A 17,764-nucleotide genomic window follows, 5' to 3' on the forward strand; every position below is an offset into this window, starting at 1 on the left:
TTTTATTTGCAACCAAAACAAATAGGTGAAAACTAGTGAAGGAATGAGGAGAGTATTAGAAATGCAAGATTATATTGGGGGAGAATGAGAATATGTATGGGTTTTAAGGATTTTTACATCTAAATTGCATGTGTAACCTAATAATGCTGAAGAGGAAATAGCTGGTATTATGCTGTTATGTAGAAGACAATTCATTGCTAAACATCTTTACTCAATTACAGTCTGCTGTTTTGCATTGTCTGTTACATTTGTATATGTCCATTTTCTTCCTGATGGCATAAGGAGAGGGAAACAGACAGGTTATTGAATATTCATGGCTGTGAAGGTTATCTAGTGGTAGCGGCAGAACCTTGAAAGCCGGATTTATCCACATGCTGCGCATGATACACTTAGCCTTGCTACACCGTCTTGCCTTGCCTTTCCTTCCCTTCCCTCCTGAGCTGGGGAGTTCTCCAGTGAGGTAATTCCCCAGAGCTGCAGCTGAGTTAGTAGTTGATGTTGTGGTTGACAATTTGGAAGCAGTGCATAAAAATGGTATTGCCAAACTACTCTTTATCTCTCTAGTTACATACTTTTACTGATCTTCAGGCCTCAGGATTTCATACCCTGTTTAACATCACATCCCCATGAAAAGTCTGGTTTCTGTAGCAAGAGTTCTGCATGAGTGAGACATGTACTGTTGGATTCTCTGTATACAAATTTTTACTTGTCTGCTGTTTTTAAAAAACAGTAGCAGAATTCCCCCTGCCTTAGTTCAGAATAGGACTAGTCTTGTAACTAACATACCTTTTTGCCTACCAGTGTAATTTTTCCAATTTTATTTCCTTTTATTATTAAAAATGTGTAGTTATTTCATTGTATCAGTTAGTTAACCCAGATTAATTGCTGCTCTGTGCTCTGACTAGAGTTTTCTTAGATTCTCATGTTTTAAGCAATGTTAAAGTTGGCGTGCGATTGTTATAGCTGTATATTAATCAGAATTTTTATGAACAAGTTTTTAAAATAGCCAGTTAAAACAACTTTAAGTATAAAGACTTCCCCCTCACCCCCCCAGACATGTTTTAAAATAATTTCATCAATGTTTTTTAAAAGTATATACCTGATTCACATTAAAAAAACAAACAAACAAAAAAACCCCACAAACAAAAACCAAACACCTTAGTTAAGTAAACAAATTGTTTACCTAATTTTAGTAGGATTTATATATCCAACTTGTTTTCCTAACAAGCAAGATGCTAGTTCTTTAAATGGTTGGACATTTACTATTTTCTGGCCCTTGACTACCACGAGCAATCATATTTGATGCCCCTTAATTAGAGCACCCTTTTTTCTTTCCAGGTTCTTTTCCACCTCAGCAATCGAGACAATACATTTGCTTACCATGCTGCTCTCCTAAGTGTTCTTTTGCATGTAAATTAATCTTGATTCAGTTTACACTGTCATGCTGAGTGGTACAAATTGCCTATAACAATAAAACAGCATGAGTTAAAAATAAAGGGGGGTGAAATGGCAGATTGAATGTGTGCCTTACTTGATAGGATGTTACTTTGCTTTATGCCAATACATTAGTCGACGATAATGAATCTTCTGTTCTGAAAAGCATGGTTTAGTTGATTTTTTTAATTTTACTTCAATGGAGCAGTACCTTGTCTTTTATAGAACAAGTTAGACAAACCATTAATGACAAGAGTGTTAAGGTTAAATATGAAGCAATGCATTCACTTCTCTGAGTGCTATCCATCTTTCCATTTACAGGAGCTTGACAAAAGTACTGGCTTTGTACAACATTTCCTTTAATTACATGCTGCGGGAAACAGGCTTTTAACATAAACATAGTTGCATTCATTTATTCAGCATTTGCTCTTCAATAGAGCTTAATGGAGAAGGTTTAAATCCTAAATGAGTACACACATCTCTCAGCAGTGTTATGTCAGTCCCCTTGCTCTGCTTAAAAGCAGTTTTAGTCTGCGTATGTAGTTTTTAAAGCTTTTGCCTAATAGTGAAGTTAAACAATTCAAAACAGAATGTTCTATTCCCAAGATAAAGCTGATCTTTATAGAAGTTGCATGCTTATTTTTGTTCTCTTCAAGAGCAGATCATATTAAAAAATATCCCGTTATTTACCTAGGAGCTGTTCCATTTTTAAAAATGTTTCCTCTTTTTAATATTTTTTCTTTCTTTTTAATATTTTTTATTAATGTTTCTTATATTGTGACAGCAGCTAATGCACATTCTGCTGCATTAAAATGTTGGGTTTATTTTTTAATTGCTCTATTAAACATCTTAGTGCCATTTGCCCTGGGTTAGAACTGTATGCGCAGCCCTGAAATATTAGCCTTTTGAGACTTTTGCATTGTTTTCATTGTTAACGTTATTGTGGGTTGCAGATGCTTCATATTTCTGCCTAAAGTACTGTGCTTCATTGTTTTTCTGTATTTTCAGCTTCTGAACACAGTGTAAAAATACACACATAATGTTAAGTTGTAGTTACTGTTGGGTTTTAATCAACACAAGCGTCTGGCAAATCATTCTTCTAAACAATGGATGTTGATAGAGGAGAAAAGTGGGGGGTTTTGTTAAAATGACCTTGAACAACATTTCCTTCATTACTTTTTTTTTGTCATATGTTTGGATGTTATCTTGACATTTCTGTTCCGTTTTGTGGTGATATTCAAATTATTTTAATCAAATAGTTTATCATGACATTTTAGAGAGGTGGATACTAACTGAATTTCCCAGTTTCTAATGTTATGACTTTATCTTCATGAACTAAACTGAACCAATAACTACTATCTGAATTTCAAGATTATTTTTAGCAATTGGATATAAAATTATAATTAAATGCAGTACCTTTATCATTGAAAGATTAGAAGGTGTCTTTGTATATGGTTCTTACTTGAGCTGGACTTTTCCATATCAGTCTTATGTAATACTTCATTTCTGTGATTACATTCTTCTTTTGAGTTATGCTTTTTGTAAAAAGGAACCATCTTGGTTTCACAGTTGCATTACTGTCACATGTAACGCTTTTCAGTTATTAGTAATTTGTTTTGAACAATAGGACATTGCAAGTAATACATTAAACCAATGTAATTATGTAATTTATTATAAAACTGTTTTCTTGACTAATGATTTAACTTTTAATGCAAACGTGGGGTTTTGTTTAGAAGTCTCTTATTTTGGTTATATGCTTACTAAGCGAGCAAATCTTAAAGTATTCATAATGAAATACTTAATATTTCAGGGATGCTGACAGGAATGAATGAGACATCTGCTACAATAGCTGTTGCTCCACAGAACTCTACTAGTCTTGTAATAACTGAGAGGGTAGTGAAGGCAGCAAACCTGGGTGTAGTCCCTTCTGGTCAAGATAACATACACAGGTAAGATTACATGTCATTCGTAGTGCAGCTATCTTTTAATATGAATGTGTTAGTTCCAAATTTGTGAATATTTGATGAAGTTAGGGAAAACTTTATTATCCACCCCTTTAATGGATAAGGTACGCAATTATATCGTAACATAGAATCCTAAGCAGATGTTAACTTGAGGCTAAGCACTCCTCATCTTTTTATTTGAATGCATATAAAGCGAATATCTAGACTTCACTGTACACAGCTGGGGGGAGTTGTCCTTTCCTGGTTTTTTGGGTTTTTTTTAAAGGGAAAAGGTAGGCTTTTAAAGCACAGTATTTTCACGAGCATCTGTATCGTTTTTTTGACTTTTCTTTCTGTTTCTGAAAGCCAGTGGCTTTATTCAGGTTTATGAACTGTGAGAAGCAGCTTGGTTTTCCTACATTAAATTTTGACCTATGATATCCAGCTAAACCTAGAACACGATTTTTTTTTTTTGTGGTTGGATTAAGATCTTTCTAAATGCAGATTGAACATTAAATTGAACATTTCCTTGTCCTTCCTATATATAAGCAAGGAAAAACAGAGATCAGCTGAGAAAGTCATTGGCCCTGTCTCAATTACAGATGTTACTTGTAGATCAATCCATTTCATCCAAAAGCTGTGGTACAGAATGTCAGTGGTATTGATATGATTGTTGGTTAATGACAGCTTGTAATGTGATTGACTCAAAATATTTAGTCCCATGAATTTGTACGGCTTCTCACTTGTGACAGGACCAAACAGGAGAATTGTCATGTGTGGAAAACTGAGTGGTCACAAATAAAAACAGCAAGACGTAACTGGAAGCTGTTAACCTGGTCTTAGAATAAGAAAATGCGTACAACTTCCCTAGCATCTACCAAACTGTTCCAGAGTGTGAATTATCTCTTTAGCCCCCTAATTTTTGCTGTTTCAATAAGAGCAAAGTATCTCCTTTTAAAGCAAAGAACAATGTTTTTCTTTGAAATTTTGCTGACCGAGGTGGCTGTTTGGAATGGTGAGAATCCTGTAGCCTACACAGCACTAATAACCTGATATTTCTCTTTGTTGGATTTAGTCTTTTTTGCATTGCTGGGCGTTTGTATTGCATTACATTAACATTAACCCAGCTGGATTTTCCTATGTATTTGATACGGTCAATGATAAAATTCTGTTTCACCATAAAAACATGGTACAGCTACTGCGATTGCACTGAAATGATTGTCACTATTGACACCTGCTCCTCCATGAAAGAGTCCTCATTTGTTGCATCCCTGAGGGATCTATGCAGCCTGCGTTCCCAACATCAATTCAAAGACTAGGTGAGAGTGTCAATCAGGAGAGACTGAAGTGTCTGCGGTATACAGGTGTTCCCCATCTTTACCCTATCCATCACATGAGATTTATTGCATAGGGATGGATTATTTTGTGACTGAGTCTCAAAAAGTCTCCCTAAAATAATAGCTTAGTTCCTAGCTCAGCCACAGGTTTCCTGAGTGTAGATAAGTTTCTAATTCGATCTTGCTTTCTCTTGCTCTTTTTTTTTTTTTTAAAGGAGGTTTTCCACAAAACAGTGTCTATAACCAACAGTAAATAAACTGGAGATGTATGTCCTGTTGGGCACACGCCTTCAGAAACAGTGGTTGAAGGCATGTTCTGGTTGGGCTGAAGTATTCAGAGCGCTGTAGAGCATCCTGAAATCTTTTCTTTTTTTGATTCAAAATAGAATGTATTCCGTCTGCTACAGTAGTTACAGAATAGTTTGCATTTATAACATCTATCAGACACAAAAAAAATGTTTATAATAACTTAAATGGCCTACCAGCAATGCCCAGCAATGATAAGCATTCAGAAAATAGCCCTTCATTGCTTTGCCATAAGTAACTGTAGTTCACAGATACTGTGTAGTTGTAATTGCACCTAGTTTTTACTGAGAACAGGAATGGGAACATCAAATAATTGGTGCTGTGTGAACCTCATCATCTTTTAAATAGTTCTACGTTATCATTAAAGTAAATCCTAGATTTAGATGAATGAATATTTGTTATAAAGCTTAGATAATGAATACTTTCAAAACTCTGAAACAAATGGCCAAAATATTTTTTTTTATATGTATATAAAATGTATACCTATGTTTGGATTAAATCAACTCAGCCACGAGAGTAAACAAAAATGGACTCTCTTCTTGCAAAATCTCATGGATGCAAGAAGTGTGCCATGCTTTATTTATGTGACATATACACCATTTCAGGACAATAAAATAAACAGTCACCTTTTACCTTGACAAAGCAGTTATGGATTTGATAAAAATATATTAAAAGTTTTTTTTTTTCTTTTTCTATAGTATTGTCATTTGTCTTGTTTGGTTTATTGCAAGTGGTATTTGGGAGAAAAAAAATACAGACAAGAACTTGTTTCAACTTGTCATGCTATTCTGTGAGGACTACTTGAGTTCACTTCTTGGAAGTGCTTAGTACATACCCTTTTACACAGCAAAAGAAGTACTATTTTTAAATTGATGTTCTGCACTGTGCAGCATGAATTATATTAACCTCTTAGTTGGTTATCCCCAACTTGAGTATTGCTACTTAATGACAGCTAATGCCAAGAAATTTATATTGCCCGGTAATGCAATATACTTATTCAGAATGAAATTGTGTAGTTTAATACAAGTGTATCTAATGGACATGAACAGGTGTGTGTTTCTTGGTTTTTTCAGTGTAAACGTATTTGCAGTCATGACTAAGATGTTGTTGTGCTGGTGGGACCCAGTTACTGCTCCTTAAATTGGTAAATCCTGTGTAGGATTGTATTTTTGCACCAAGTAAAAACACTTAAAGCAAATACAATGAAGCTTTGAAAACAAATACTTGAAACAAGTATCAACAGAATAGCATGCAGTCACCAATGAAAAATAAACGTAAACCTGTCAAATACATCAGCTATATATCAGTCCATATCACAGTATAGCAACACTTTCTTACATGCTTTTTTTTTTTTTCTCTCTTCATTGTATGGCTAGTGAATTTTTTATTTTATTTAGTTGAAAAGTAGTAATTTACCTGTTAACTGAGTGTAGAACAAAATGCTGGTTAACACAGTTGGTTCTATTCTGTCCTGTTTTATTAGAAGTGATAGCTGCAAGAATTTTGAACTCAATAGCCTATATAGATACATCAGAACACAAAGGTGCAGAATTATATTCACATATTTGCAAAATATATTTGCTGCACTATTTTACTTTCTTAAGTGTAGTTGCCTGCTCTTCAAATGAGTTTATACAAGCTATTAGATTGCTGGGCCTTGTAGGGCTGCATATGATGCATTCTTGTGTTCTTAGTAAGATGTAACTGTTTTTATCTATTTATCTCTCTTGCTTTTGTTATCAAGGGGAAACATTATTTCAATTTTAACTGCTTCTACTAAAAGCAAGAATGTGAAATGCATTTCAAAAGAGAACTTTTTGAGGGGGAAATACAATGTCTCCTTAAATACGAAAACATCAGAAAAAATGTGTATCGTTTTTCTTAAAATATGATTTCACAAGAGTTATTAGGGTAATTGTTGCAATATACACAGCTCTTTCAATGTTCTGAGAACTGTTGTTTGTTAAAAATATTTTAAGAAATGAAAGGTTGAAAGTGGGTTGAGGAGCTCATAGATGTTGACAAAGTGATTTCAAAAAGAATCAGCTAAGGCATCAAGCTTCTGTCTTGTGATTCAGACCACATCTGTGGGCACCATTTGAATACCTAAAGACAAAGATGTTGAAAGAAAAGTATTTCTTCCTGCAGGGAATTAAATCAGCCTGAAAAACTATGTTTAGGGACCAAGTACTTTTCAGTTGAAGTATGTCTGTTGTCAGTGGGGAAAGTCTAGCAGGAATTTTTCTGTCTTCAAGATAAGAGGATGCATAATTGAGGATATTTATTCCCTCAAAGTTGATTCTTCTATGGATCATCACTTCAGCTCCCTGTCTCTACTCGGGCAATAGCATCAATTGCTTTATATATAGAATCAGAATGGTTAGAGCTGCAAGGGACCTTAAAGATCATCTGTGCTGTTCTCTTCTATTTCAAAATGCGATGAGATGAAGACGCTATTCAACTCAAAATTTCCAGTAATTTTCTTTTTAACCAACAAGAGCCTTATTTATTCAGAAATGCCTTTCATGCTAGTGTTACTTTCAAGATGCTTAGTCCTCTCAGATGAATATTCTAAAAGTTCCTGGGGTCTCTTCCTCCTTTATTCATTTTCAGCTCCATAACCTCCTACCAGGATAGGTAATCTTAATTTTCTTTGCTTTGAATATAGCAAAAGACAACAGATGGTGATAGAATGAAAAGACTAGTTGCAGACTTTACGTTAATCTTAGAAAGACTTGAATGCTCTTATGATCCTCTTGAAAGTGTCAAAATATTGTCTACTATTACGTAAGGCTCTCTGCGTGAAGCAGAGGCATTTCAGTATAAATTGGCTTAGAAAGAAAATAATGGAAATACACCTAAAAGCATTTCTTTCCACTACCTACAAAATATGGTGCAAAAGCCTTTAATATGTTGGCAGTCACAAACTGGATTTGCTTCTTCACTCTTTCACTTTGTTTTATGCTTGTGTAATTTCACTGACGTCAGAATATAATGTGTAGTGGGAAGGAGAATCGGGCTATCTTGAACTGCCTGCCTCTCTGCCTTCCACTTGCTGAAGCATTTCTTAAACAGAATGCATTGTACTCTAGTAGATTATTTCCCTCAATGACTGTGGCTCTACAAAAAGATGCAAAGTAGAGCACTTTTTTCACATTATCCATTCTTGAAGACTTTACCTGCACATTGCTCAGTCAGTGAGATAAAAGTCTGAACCCATCAGGGTGGATATGAAGAATGCATTTTAGTTAACACCAACTCGTTTAATAGTCCAATGAACTACTTGGTTGCTGCTGTTGTATTTTGGAAGGAATCCACGATTACTAAGAGGAAATAGCTGGGTTAGAAAGTGAGCATGGTGTCATCTATACACCTCTATTCTGCAGATTATCAGGATGGCCTTAACCATAGACCGCACTCTGAGGCACATCACAGCGTTAATTTCAGTCCTCTAATTTGAGATCGTCAAGTCTGTAATTTCAACAACCCAATATGGGACAATCTGAGGTTTTGGTGAAGATCAAACCTCAGTTTCTTTCAGCACTGAAGCTTTAATCTGCTTCAGAACAGCCATTTCACTTTTTAAAATAATGAGTTTAATATCCTTTCCCATTACAATCATGAAAGTGGCCATTCTAATAGCCATCCCTTCTTTCTAGAGATCACCAGAAGCTGGAGAGGGAGGCCTCTCATCTCTTAGAGTATTGTCATAGTAGACACCTGAATTAGCACCAAACAAGCTAGCTTTTAAATAAACAGCACTTCTGCTTATTGCTGGGGCAGGTCTAACTAGCTCAAGCACAGCGTTGCATGCAGTGACTGCGCTGCTTCTGGGACCTATATTTTTAAGGACACTTGACTGCACCATATTGATATGCCTGTTTGTTCAGAGTTTGCTGCACGTAGTACATCATTGTTTAGTGCACCCACACTATGTGATATGTAACCTGTGTGATTTTTGTGAATAAGCAAGTGTTGAACAAGACATAAAGTATCTTCCACCTGTCTTTTGGAGCTTGCATTCTTATCCTTTAGCAAAATCAAAAACATACTGTGTAAATCTTGTAATATGGCAGTAAGCACACTGCAATGGATGAGCACTGAAATCCTGAAGAAAGTAAAAGCAGCTAGACCCAATATGGAAAATTGCATAAAAAGCTAAAGAAACAAATACCCAAGGAACAGCACTTGTTTTTCACTAGCCTTTATTTCCCACCCCATGCATCAGCCTGACAGTCTGGTTGTATTCACCCCTTTTTATCATTTTGCAACCTGTCATGTCCCATTTATAGTATATTGGCAGACTGATTCTCAAAGGAAAGAGGGTTTTGTTTACAGACAATTTTGATTATCAGAGGATGGCATGCTTAGTAACCAGTTATCCTCCCCACATCTTTTTAGTCCAGCAACACTTAATGTGGGGAGAAAAGGTATGCGATTGTGCATGTATGTAGTTAGGTTTGTGTTGAACAAAACCCCATTTAAAGGGGTCCATCTGGAAAATTTCTTTGTCTATGTCATCTTCCAGTTTGTACTACATTTGGAAGAATTCTCAGACAGAAAGTTGGTGATCATACCCTATCAGCTTACCATAACTAACAACTGCATCTGCTTCCAGCACGTCAGAAAGGAAGGGTTATCGCCCATCTATTGACAATAAGCACAGTGTATAAATTTCTGAGAAATATAAATTGTTTATAGTTATTCCATTTGAATTCAAACATATGTTCTCAGTAGCAGACAAACAGGTCTTATAAATCCAGGAAGACTTTTTTTAAGACCTTTTCTGCTCTGTGTGCACACGGAAATCTTTCCTAAGATTTTTTTACTAAGTAATTGGCCTGTCGGAGAGCTCAAATGAAGTGAAATCTACCTCTGGCAGTAGCTCCTTTGACGTAGTTATGTGGACTGTTCTGCTTCTGTGGTTCCTTAGCTGTGGGGCTCAGTCATCTTTTTCTACTCTTCTGGAGCGCTGCAATGAGTAGCTGAGTAAATAAACTTGTAATAGACAAGTTGATTTTGCTTCCTAATTTCTCAAGTAGGAGTTAATTAGAGAGCTAAATACCCTAGGCAAAACAGTTTCTCTGGTAGCATTTACCTGTAGGAGACAGAATTTTAAATGGGGTAGTATATCCATGTCCACAGTATTTTAGCCTTCATTGTAGCCAGAAGTTGTAAACTCTTAGTGCTTTCTTGATTTATGATAGAAGTAATTCTAGCTTTTTTTTTTAAAAAAAAAAAAAAAGCCCAGCTAGGCTAACCATTTATATTTTGTCAGACATGACTAAAAGCCTTTCTGGTTAGTCAGTATTCTTAGGTAAATATTTTTATTCCTAGAGAAAATGAAAACTGAAATTTTAAAATATGAAAGTACTCACTCAGTAGTTTGTACCAGATATTCCTTAATTTCTTAATCAAATCCTAATGTCCCAAAACCTTGACATTTTCTCCCTGCTAACAAAAGGGCCCTGTATGTATTGATACAGTTTTCACATATTATCAGGATATAAAGATTTTGATTAACTGGTACGAAATACTTGATAAAGAGAATGCCTTTCTACAACATTATTTTAAAACCCTTAACATTTTTAGTATATTATTGCATTTAAGGAACTTGCTTGTGGATTGTAGAATTTAAGAATACCTTTAAGAAATTCGAGCTTAACATTAAAAGTATATGAGTGAGTCATTTTGTATATGAGGTTAATCGAAACAGATTGTTCTAGCTTAGCTTATTTGCTGTCCACTAGAGGACAGCACTGCTTTTGTATCTGAATGCTGTAAAGTGAAAAATATGTGCAGCATTTTCTTTGAAAAACAAATGGGGATCTTCTGAGCCAGCTGTTTAAACAGAAAACATTTAACACTTAAAAAAGCTAAACAAACAGAAGAATATCTTTTGATCTGAAAGATCTCTGAGCGAGTTTAATGTTTTAATACATTTCTGTAAGGTAATTTACTTTTTTGGAATTACATAATTTTTCTGCAAATTAAAATTTATAGCCTGTTTTAAAAATGGACTACATGTAATTCTCAAACACTCATCATATTAAATGCATGATCCTTTAAGAAAAATAAAAATAATAGACTAGATGAGAAAACCAAATAGATTGAGTATTACAATTATAATTTTCTAGGTGTGAGAACCAAATATTTTGATTCAAGCTTTTAGCTTATTGAAGTTTTGGGGAGGAGATATAAATACCCACATATAAAAATGCTGACATTTTTGAACTAAAGGTAAATTTGGAGGATGATAAAAAATTCGTGTAGCATCTTTCTGAACGTGTGGAGTAGTGCTATGTATTGACAATAAGTTCAGAAGACTCACTTGTATTCCTGCATTTTTGTTAGAGGTGCAGTACAACTACTCACTGGCAACTGAGGACAAACTCAAAATCTATTTTTGCAGTAGAATTAAAAATAGTAAAAACATAGTACAGATTGATTGCAATTTATTTTAAAATTTTGTTATTTTATTAAACCAAAAAATAGTTCATATTACAAATAATTACATTATGGTAATGAATTAGGTATTTTGAGCAATTTATTTTAAGATAGTGTTAAAATAGTACTGGAAAAAGAAAGTGGCAAATTATCATAATATTATTTTCAAGGTAAATATTAATCAAATGTTATGACTAATAACAATGTTAAACAAGTTTTTTTTCTGAGAAGCTAAAATCACCGGGTTAAGAAAAAGATCCTTCTTTTTGTGCATGTATTTCTGTTTATGTTTTGATATTAAGCTTACTCTATCCCCAATTCAGAACTAATACACAGTAATGCTATTCCGAATACTTCTTTTTCATTTTCTAAGGCTTACTCAGAGAATGAATACAAGTTATTAGTAATATAGCAAATTTTTAGATGAAATATTAATTATAAAGTCAAACTTGTAAGTAGATAGAATTTATCAGAGTAAGGTGAAGATTCAGAGTACTGAAACTATAAATATTTTTGTTGTCCGATTGATACACAGGAAGGTACTACATAGTTGTTCATTCTACATTTACAAATTGAAAACTAATTCACAGCAGTATTTTTTTCCCCTTTGAATATATTCATTGCATAACTTGATTACACATTTGTCAACTTTGGACTAATTATTTTTCTACAGCTAGGGCAGGGCATTGCATCTTCTGATCGTCTTTCTTACTAATAGCATTCTGTCTGCTTCAGCAGGCAGTAATTGAAGGCTTCACATACAAGATATAAAGAAAGGGCGGAGAAAAAAGAAGTTTTAGCCCCCATGGGCCATTGTCACTCTTTCTGGTAAGGAGTAGAACAGAAAAAGAAGAAAATGTAGCTTGAATAGAAAAATCAAAGAGGAAGAAGAGCACACGGCAGGAGAGAACATATGTTTTACTGCTGTTGAATTATGCGTAACAAACCCTGCTCTGCTGTAAACAAATGTCCCGATAGTGAGTGTTCAGGTTTAAATATACTTTCTCAAATGTTGAATTTTAATGAGCAGATTTTGAGTGATTTACTTTGTTGCTGTCTATTCACTAGCATGGAATTTTCATAACTTTTCCCCATAAAAATGCCTCTCCTGTATATTGTAGCTATCTTCTGTTTACAAATAAAGGGAAAATAACTGCTAGTCTGTAGTTAGGCTAGTCATCGTTACAAAGACAGTGTTTGGCAAATGCTGTCACATTTTTAGTGTCTGATACTCTGTGTTTTCCCTTTATATCAACTATAAATCAAATATTTCTGTGTGATAATCATTAACAGATCTTATTTTCATGGAAAGTGGCCAAGAATACGAACTTGACTTTTAACTCTTGAAAGACTGAATGACTTTCTAAAAATACACAGTACTTCATTGATGTTATTTAGAATTTATTTCTAAATATATATTTCCTTACCTACTGACAGGTACTGTATTTATGTAAAAATAATCTATGAACTCCGTCTCTTTTTTTTGTATGTTACATAGGCTCAGAATAGTTACTATTCTTTTTAAAGAAAAAAAAATATTTGGAAAAACTCAGAACATGCAAATACATCTCACATTGTTATGTTTCTAATCTGTCTTGATTTTTTTAAATGGGAAAAGTATTAACAGCTGCAAATATTCCTGAATATTTTTAATTATGTGAAATCAGGGTTAGAATTAATATTATCACAGAAAGAAAACTAGAAAATAACTGCAGTGTAGCAGAAACAATCATCTTGAAACTGTTAGTAAATAATTTGGTTCTGTTTTCTGAAGGGTATTCTCATTTACTGTCTTTTTTTTTTTTTCATATTCACTGATGCATCCTTTGTTGCAACACTACAACGCTCATAATATAATGTCTTACATTAACAGTTGTCCATAGGACAAATTGTTTCTTTTGGACATACAAACAACAAATTTACAAGCTAGATTTTAATGTACTGCTGTGTACTTTTAATGTACTGCAGTTTCCAAGGCTTATTTCAGTCTCTGAATTCTGATTGTTTTTATTATCTTTTTTTCAGTTTTTTTTTTTATTATTCAAATTCTAACCTTTAAGGCAGTATCAACTTTCAGAAAAAGTAAGAAATAATTGCTGACCTTGTGGGGAAAATAAAAGTTTCTCACAAAGAATGAATACCTACTATATAGAGTGATTAATTTTTGCTGCTGAAAGATTTTACTAATTGCTTTCTCGTCTAAGTATTTAGTTGAGCACAACACATATTTGGGGAAATTCACATGGGCTTATGATAAAAATGACCATATAAATGCAATAACATGTCCTTAGTCGAAAAAACATCTATTAACCAAATCCTTCAATGACGGTATGTTTAAAACATCTAAATAATTAGCAAATCAGGCTTACTGCTAGTGTTTTCTAACCAAAACTCAACTGCTTCATTTATAACTGTATTCAGTTTCACAGATCATATAATGGTATTTATGTTATAATTCTCTTTAGAAACAAAATTGTCTTCCCTATTTTAAGGAACAGATTTCGATTTCCAAAGTTCAAAAGCAGTTGTAAACCCAGTGTACGGTTGTTCTTCTGTAGACTCTTTTTTAATGGTGAAATAAGTCATCCCGTTCTGTTCCAATTCTTTTTTCAGTAAGCAATTCCAGATCGGTGACCATTGATACAAGCTGATTAGCCACTGCTAGTTATGCATACTAACACTTCGTGTAAAATTATCCAAGTATCAGACCCTTTGCGTCTTGCAAACCACATACAAACTCACATTTTATTGATTTTATGTGTTTTGTTCAGGGGTATGGAAAAGTACTATTGATCCCCTATATGATTTTTGCAAATCCACATGTAAAAATATCAGTGCAAAACTCATCTCAGATGCTTTGGGCTACCTTGGCTTTCGCAGAATGCTGACTTTGTATCACTTTCAGGTTTGAATAAAAGAGGGTAAAATCAAGCCTCGGGGCTATGAAACACAGCGGGAGTGCCAACTACCAACCTATTTATGTGCATACTCAGACATAATCTGCTTCTGTGTTGTCCCAAGACACAACTGTTAAGTAAATAAAGTGACTAATAAGACTATTGTTTCTATAATTATCCCCGTCAAAATCAACAAGAGAAATAGTGATCTACATCGCAGTGCAAATAGATGAAATCATTGATAGAACTACCTAAGTAGCTAATTTTTATAGTAGTAACGTTGTTTTAGAACCTCTTATTAACGGAAGAGGTCTTTGAATGTATCTATAATCCGGACAAAAGCAATAGATTGACCTGTGATGGGTGACATTAGAGAAGTGCCCCATGTTTAATTAGTATAATGTGTTACGAGATTTTGATATGGTTAGTTTAAAAAGAAAAAAGACAGAAATTACTTCTCGTTTAAAGAGAACCTGCTTCCTGCTTAAGTGGCTAATATTTTAATTAAGTCTGGAGTGAAGTTTTTTGAGTATCTCCTGATAAACTCCCTCCTTTATGTTGATGGTAATTAAACAGATCCCCAAGGGCTTGGGTAGGCGCTTTGCAGGGCCCATGCTAATTGTCAAACATGAGACACTGACCAGTTGGTTTGCTCTTGAATAGCCCACAGCGTGCTGTCAGCCCAGCAGTTTGATTTTTCTGTATTGTGAGCTGTTGTCAGGGCTAACTGGGTCCTATTGTGGCTGAAGATGTTGCGCAAATTGAGGCAGATGGCTCTGATTCAGACACGTGTCATTCAGAAAGAGGAGAGGAGATTGGCCCTGCAAAGTGGGGTCAGACTGGGTCACAGACCTGCTCTACACTTGTTAGTGTTTTCAAAAGCCCATGTGCAGCAACTTTGTTGTTGTCAAGTAACCAAGAGGTGGGGGGTGTTGTTAAAAAAAAAAAAAAAAAAAAAAAAAAAAAAGGGGCGGGGGGGTGGAATCATGGTGTGCTCCGTGTGGAAGATGGAAGACGAGGCTATTGCCATCCTCTTCCTTCCCGTCTCTTGGGCCTGGCTGTGCATGCAGAATGAATTAACAGGATTGACAGAAGTTCATTGTGCCTAAAATGGCTTTTCAGTCAATTGTGGTGCTTAAAAGGCTAGTTTTGCTTTTAATTCCATGTAATTAGTGGGTTCTTCATGTCTTGGAATTCAGCGATGGTGCATTAGTCCTAACTTTTGTTTATCTGGTTGGGTGGGTGGTTTTTTTGTTTAGAATTTCTTTTGTAGGGTTTTTAATAATGATAAAATATTTAGAAATATTGGTTACATGTTTATGATTAAATATTCTGGATACAAATTAACAGACGGAATGATACTATGTCTTGCTGTTACCATCATTTCAAATGATTGTGTTGGATGTTTATAACTTTGAATATTTTTAGTTTGAATTAATTCCTGAGATGGCAGGAGGATACACTTGTCTAGAAGTACAGTTTGGCTTTTTGGAAGTGTTCACCTACATTTAGCATAGTCGTGTTTTCTTTGGGGCACCAAATAATGCTCGTTCTCCATGGAAAACTCTATATAGCTGGATTCAAGTTGCCAGTGTGCGCAAGTATTGTAGATGAAGTGAAGAATCAGAATTTATATAAAAAATTTATTTATATAGACTTTAGTTTGTACCATTAAATATAAAATTTTGCATGATACTCTTTTGTCCTTCTTAAATGCAAAAATATTTACACAATGCTGAACAAATTATTTCTGAAGAATTTATGGAGGTTTTTATGGTTTATCCCCTGAAATGCATTAATGAAATTGGAGGCATTTTATTATATTTGAGCTCATTTAACTTTTGCAGAAAGAAATATTAGCAGTCTTTGACCTTAAGATCCTCAGTGATTTCTCTTTTTTCTTTTGTATTTTTCCTCCCCCCTCCAGGTTTGCAGCTAAGACTGTGCACAGTGGGTCACTGATGCTAGTCACAGTGGAGCTGAAGGAGAGCTCTACAGCACAGCTCATCATAAACACCGAGAAAACCGTGATTGGTTCTGTTCTGCTGCGGGAGCTGAAGCCTGTCCTGTCCCAGGGGTAACCTGCTTACATCTGGACTTCAGAATCTGGCACACAACAAAAGTGCCTGGCATCCACTACTGCTGCCTTTCATTTATAATAATAGCCCTTCCATCTGGCAGTGGGGGAAGAATACACTCTTGACATTCTTGTCTTCTGCTTTAGAATGCTAGTGTGTATCTATCATGTATGCAAGTCCTTTCCTTTTCTGCTTGCTAACCAAAGAACATATATTTTACTGTCAGTTATCTGCGCTTCTAAATGTATTTCCCATTTGTTCTACCCTAGTCCTTCCCTCTCTGCTCCCTTCCCCCGCTACCTTTCTTCCCCATAGGTTTTCCCCACTGTAGTGGACAAATACTAGATAATAAAGTTCGAGGGAAATCACACCGCTTGAAAGCTGAGTTAAAATGGCAGGTAGGTTCCAGCAACACCACCAACAACTGCGTGGTACAGAGAGGTTTTGTTGCATAAGTGTTAAAATACAATAAGTACAGCAAAATGGTGTTTGCTTTCTGGAAATGCTTGTAAACCTGAACTCGTCTATTAAGAACAATGTTCCTACCTACTGCCATTTTCTAAAATATTTCTGTTAAGATGCCAATAAAGTAGTGCTTTATTGCAGAGCAGAGGCTCCCTCTTTCTTGATTTGTTAGAGAACTGATAACAACAATTGCCAGTATTGTATATAACTGAGTAATTAAAGTAAATACTAACAAGGCATCAGCAAACTGTTCTTGTGAAAGTAGCCAGCGTTTGTGCTCCTGTTGTAATTTTACGATAGGCAATTACATTTTTGTTAATAAACAAAGCCAGTAACTGCCTATTTTCAGATTGGCCCGTTCATAAAATACTGATTGAGTTATTAGAAATTATTATCATAGGTAATAATGATTATTAGACTATTGTGGCAAATACTGTCATCTACTTTAATAGATTATTCAGATCTTTGCTTCAACTTTCTATTGTAAACTGAGATTAAGACGTCTCCCACCTGTGCATAAACCAGGGCTTGAGGCAAAGAGAAATTCATAACCATACCTACTGAGGAGACAACAGCTGTGCAACCTTTGTTGCACCCAGTTTTCTGCCTGTAGCCTGGGTGTCACTGATGCTGACCTTCCCTTCATGTTCTGGTTACATGGCAGGACTGAAGATGCTGAGCTTTGTCATTTCGTATCAGTTTTCCTCACTTCCAGCATGGCTTTTCCTAGTAACTCATGGGTCTGCTACAGATATTTTCATGACATGGAGAAGATATTTGTGTAACCGTCCACTTGCTCTGTCACCGGGACCCTTGCATGGTCCTTCGATAGTGACTAAGTGGTGCTGTTTTGGTTT

At 35.0% G+C, this 17,764-nt stretch overlaps 1 protein-coding gene across 1 annotated transcript in view; it reads left to right on the forward strand.

Annotated features, from left to right (window-relative positions):
- Positions 1-17,049, forward strand: part of AP3B1 (adaptor related protein complex 3 subunit beta 1) — a 171,751-nt gene extending 154,702 nt beyond the window's left edge. The window contains exons 26-27 of the mRNA XM_074569713.1: positions 3,245-3,383; positions 16,292-17,049. Of these exons, the coding sequence (XP_074425814.1) occupies positions 3,245-3,383; positions 16,292-16,445 (293 nt within the window). The 3' untranslated portion in view covers positions 16,446-17,049. The remainder of the gene's footprint in view (positions 1-3,244; positions 3,384-16,291) is intronic.
- The last annotated feature ends 715 nt before the right edge of the window (positions 17,050-17,764 follow it).

The sequence above is a fragment of the Larus michahellis genome, chromosome Z (genome assembly GCF_964199755.1).
Source record: "Larus michahellis chromosome Z, bLarMic1.1, whole genome shotgun sequence".
Classification (NCBI taxonomy): Eukaryota; Metazoa; Chordata; class Aves; order Charadriiformes; family Laridae; genus Larus; species Larus michahellis.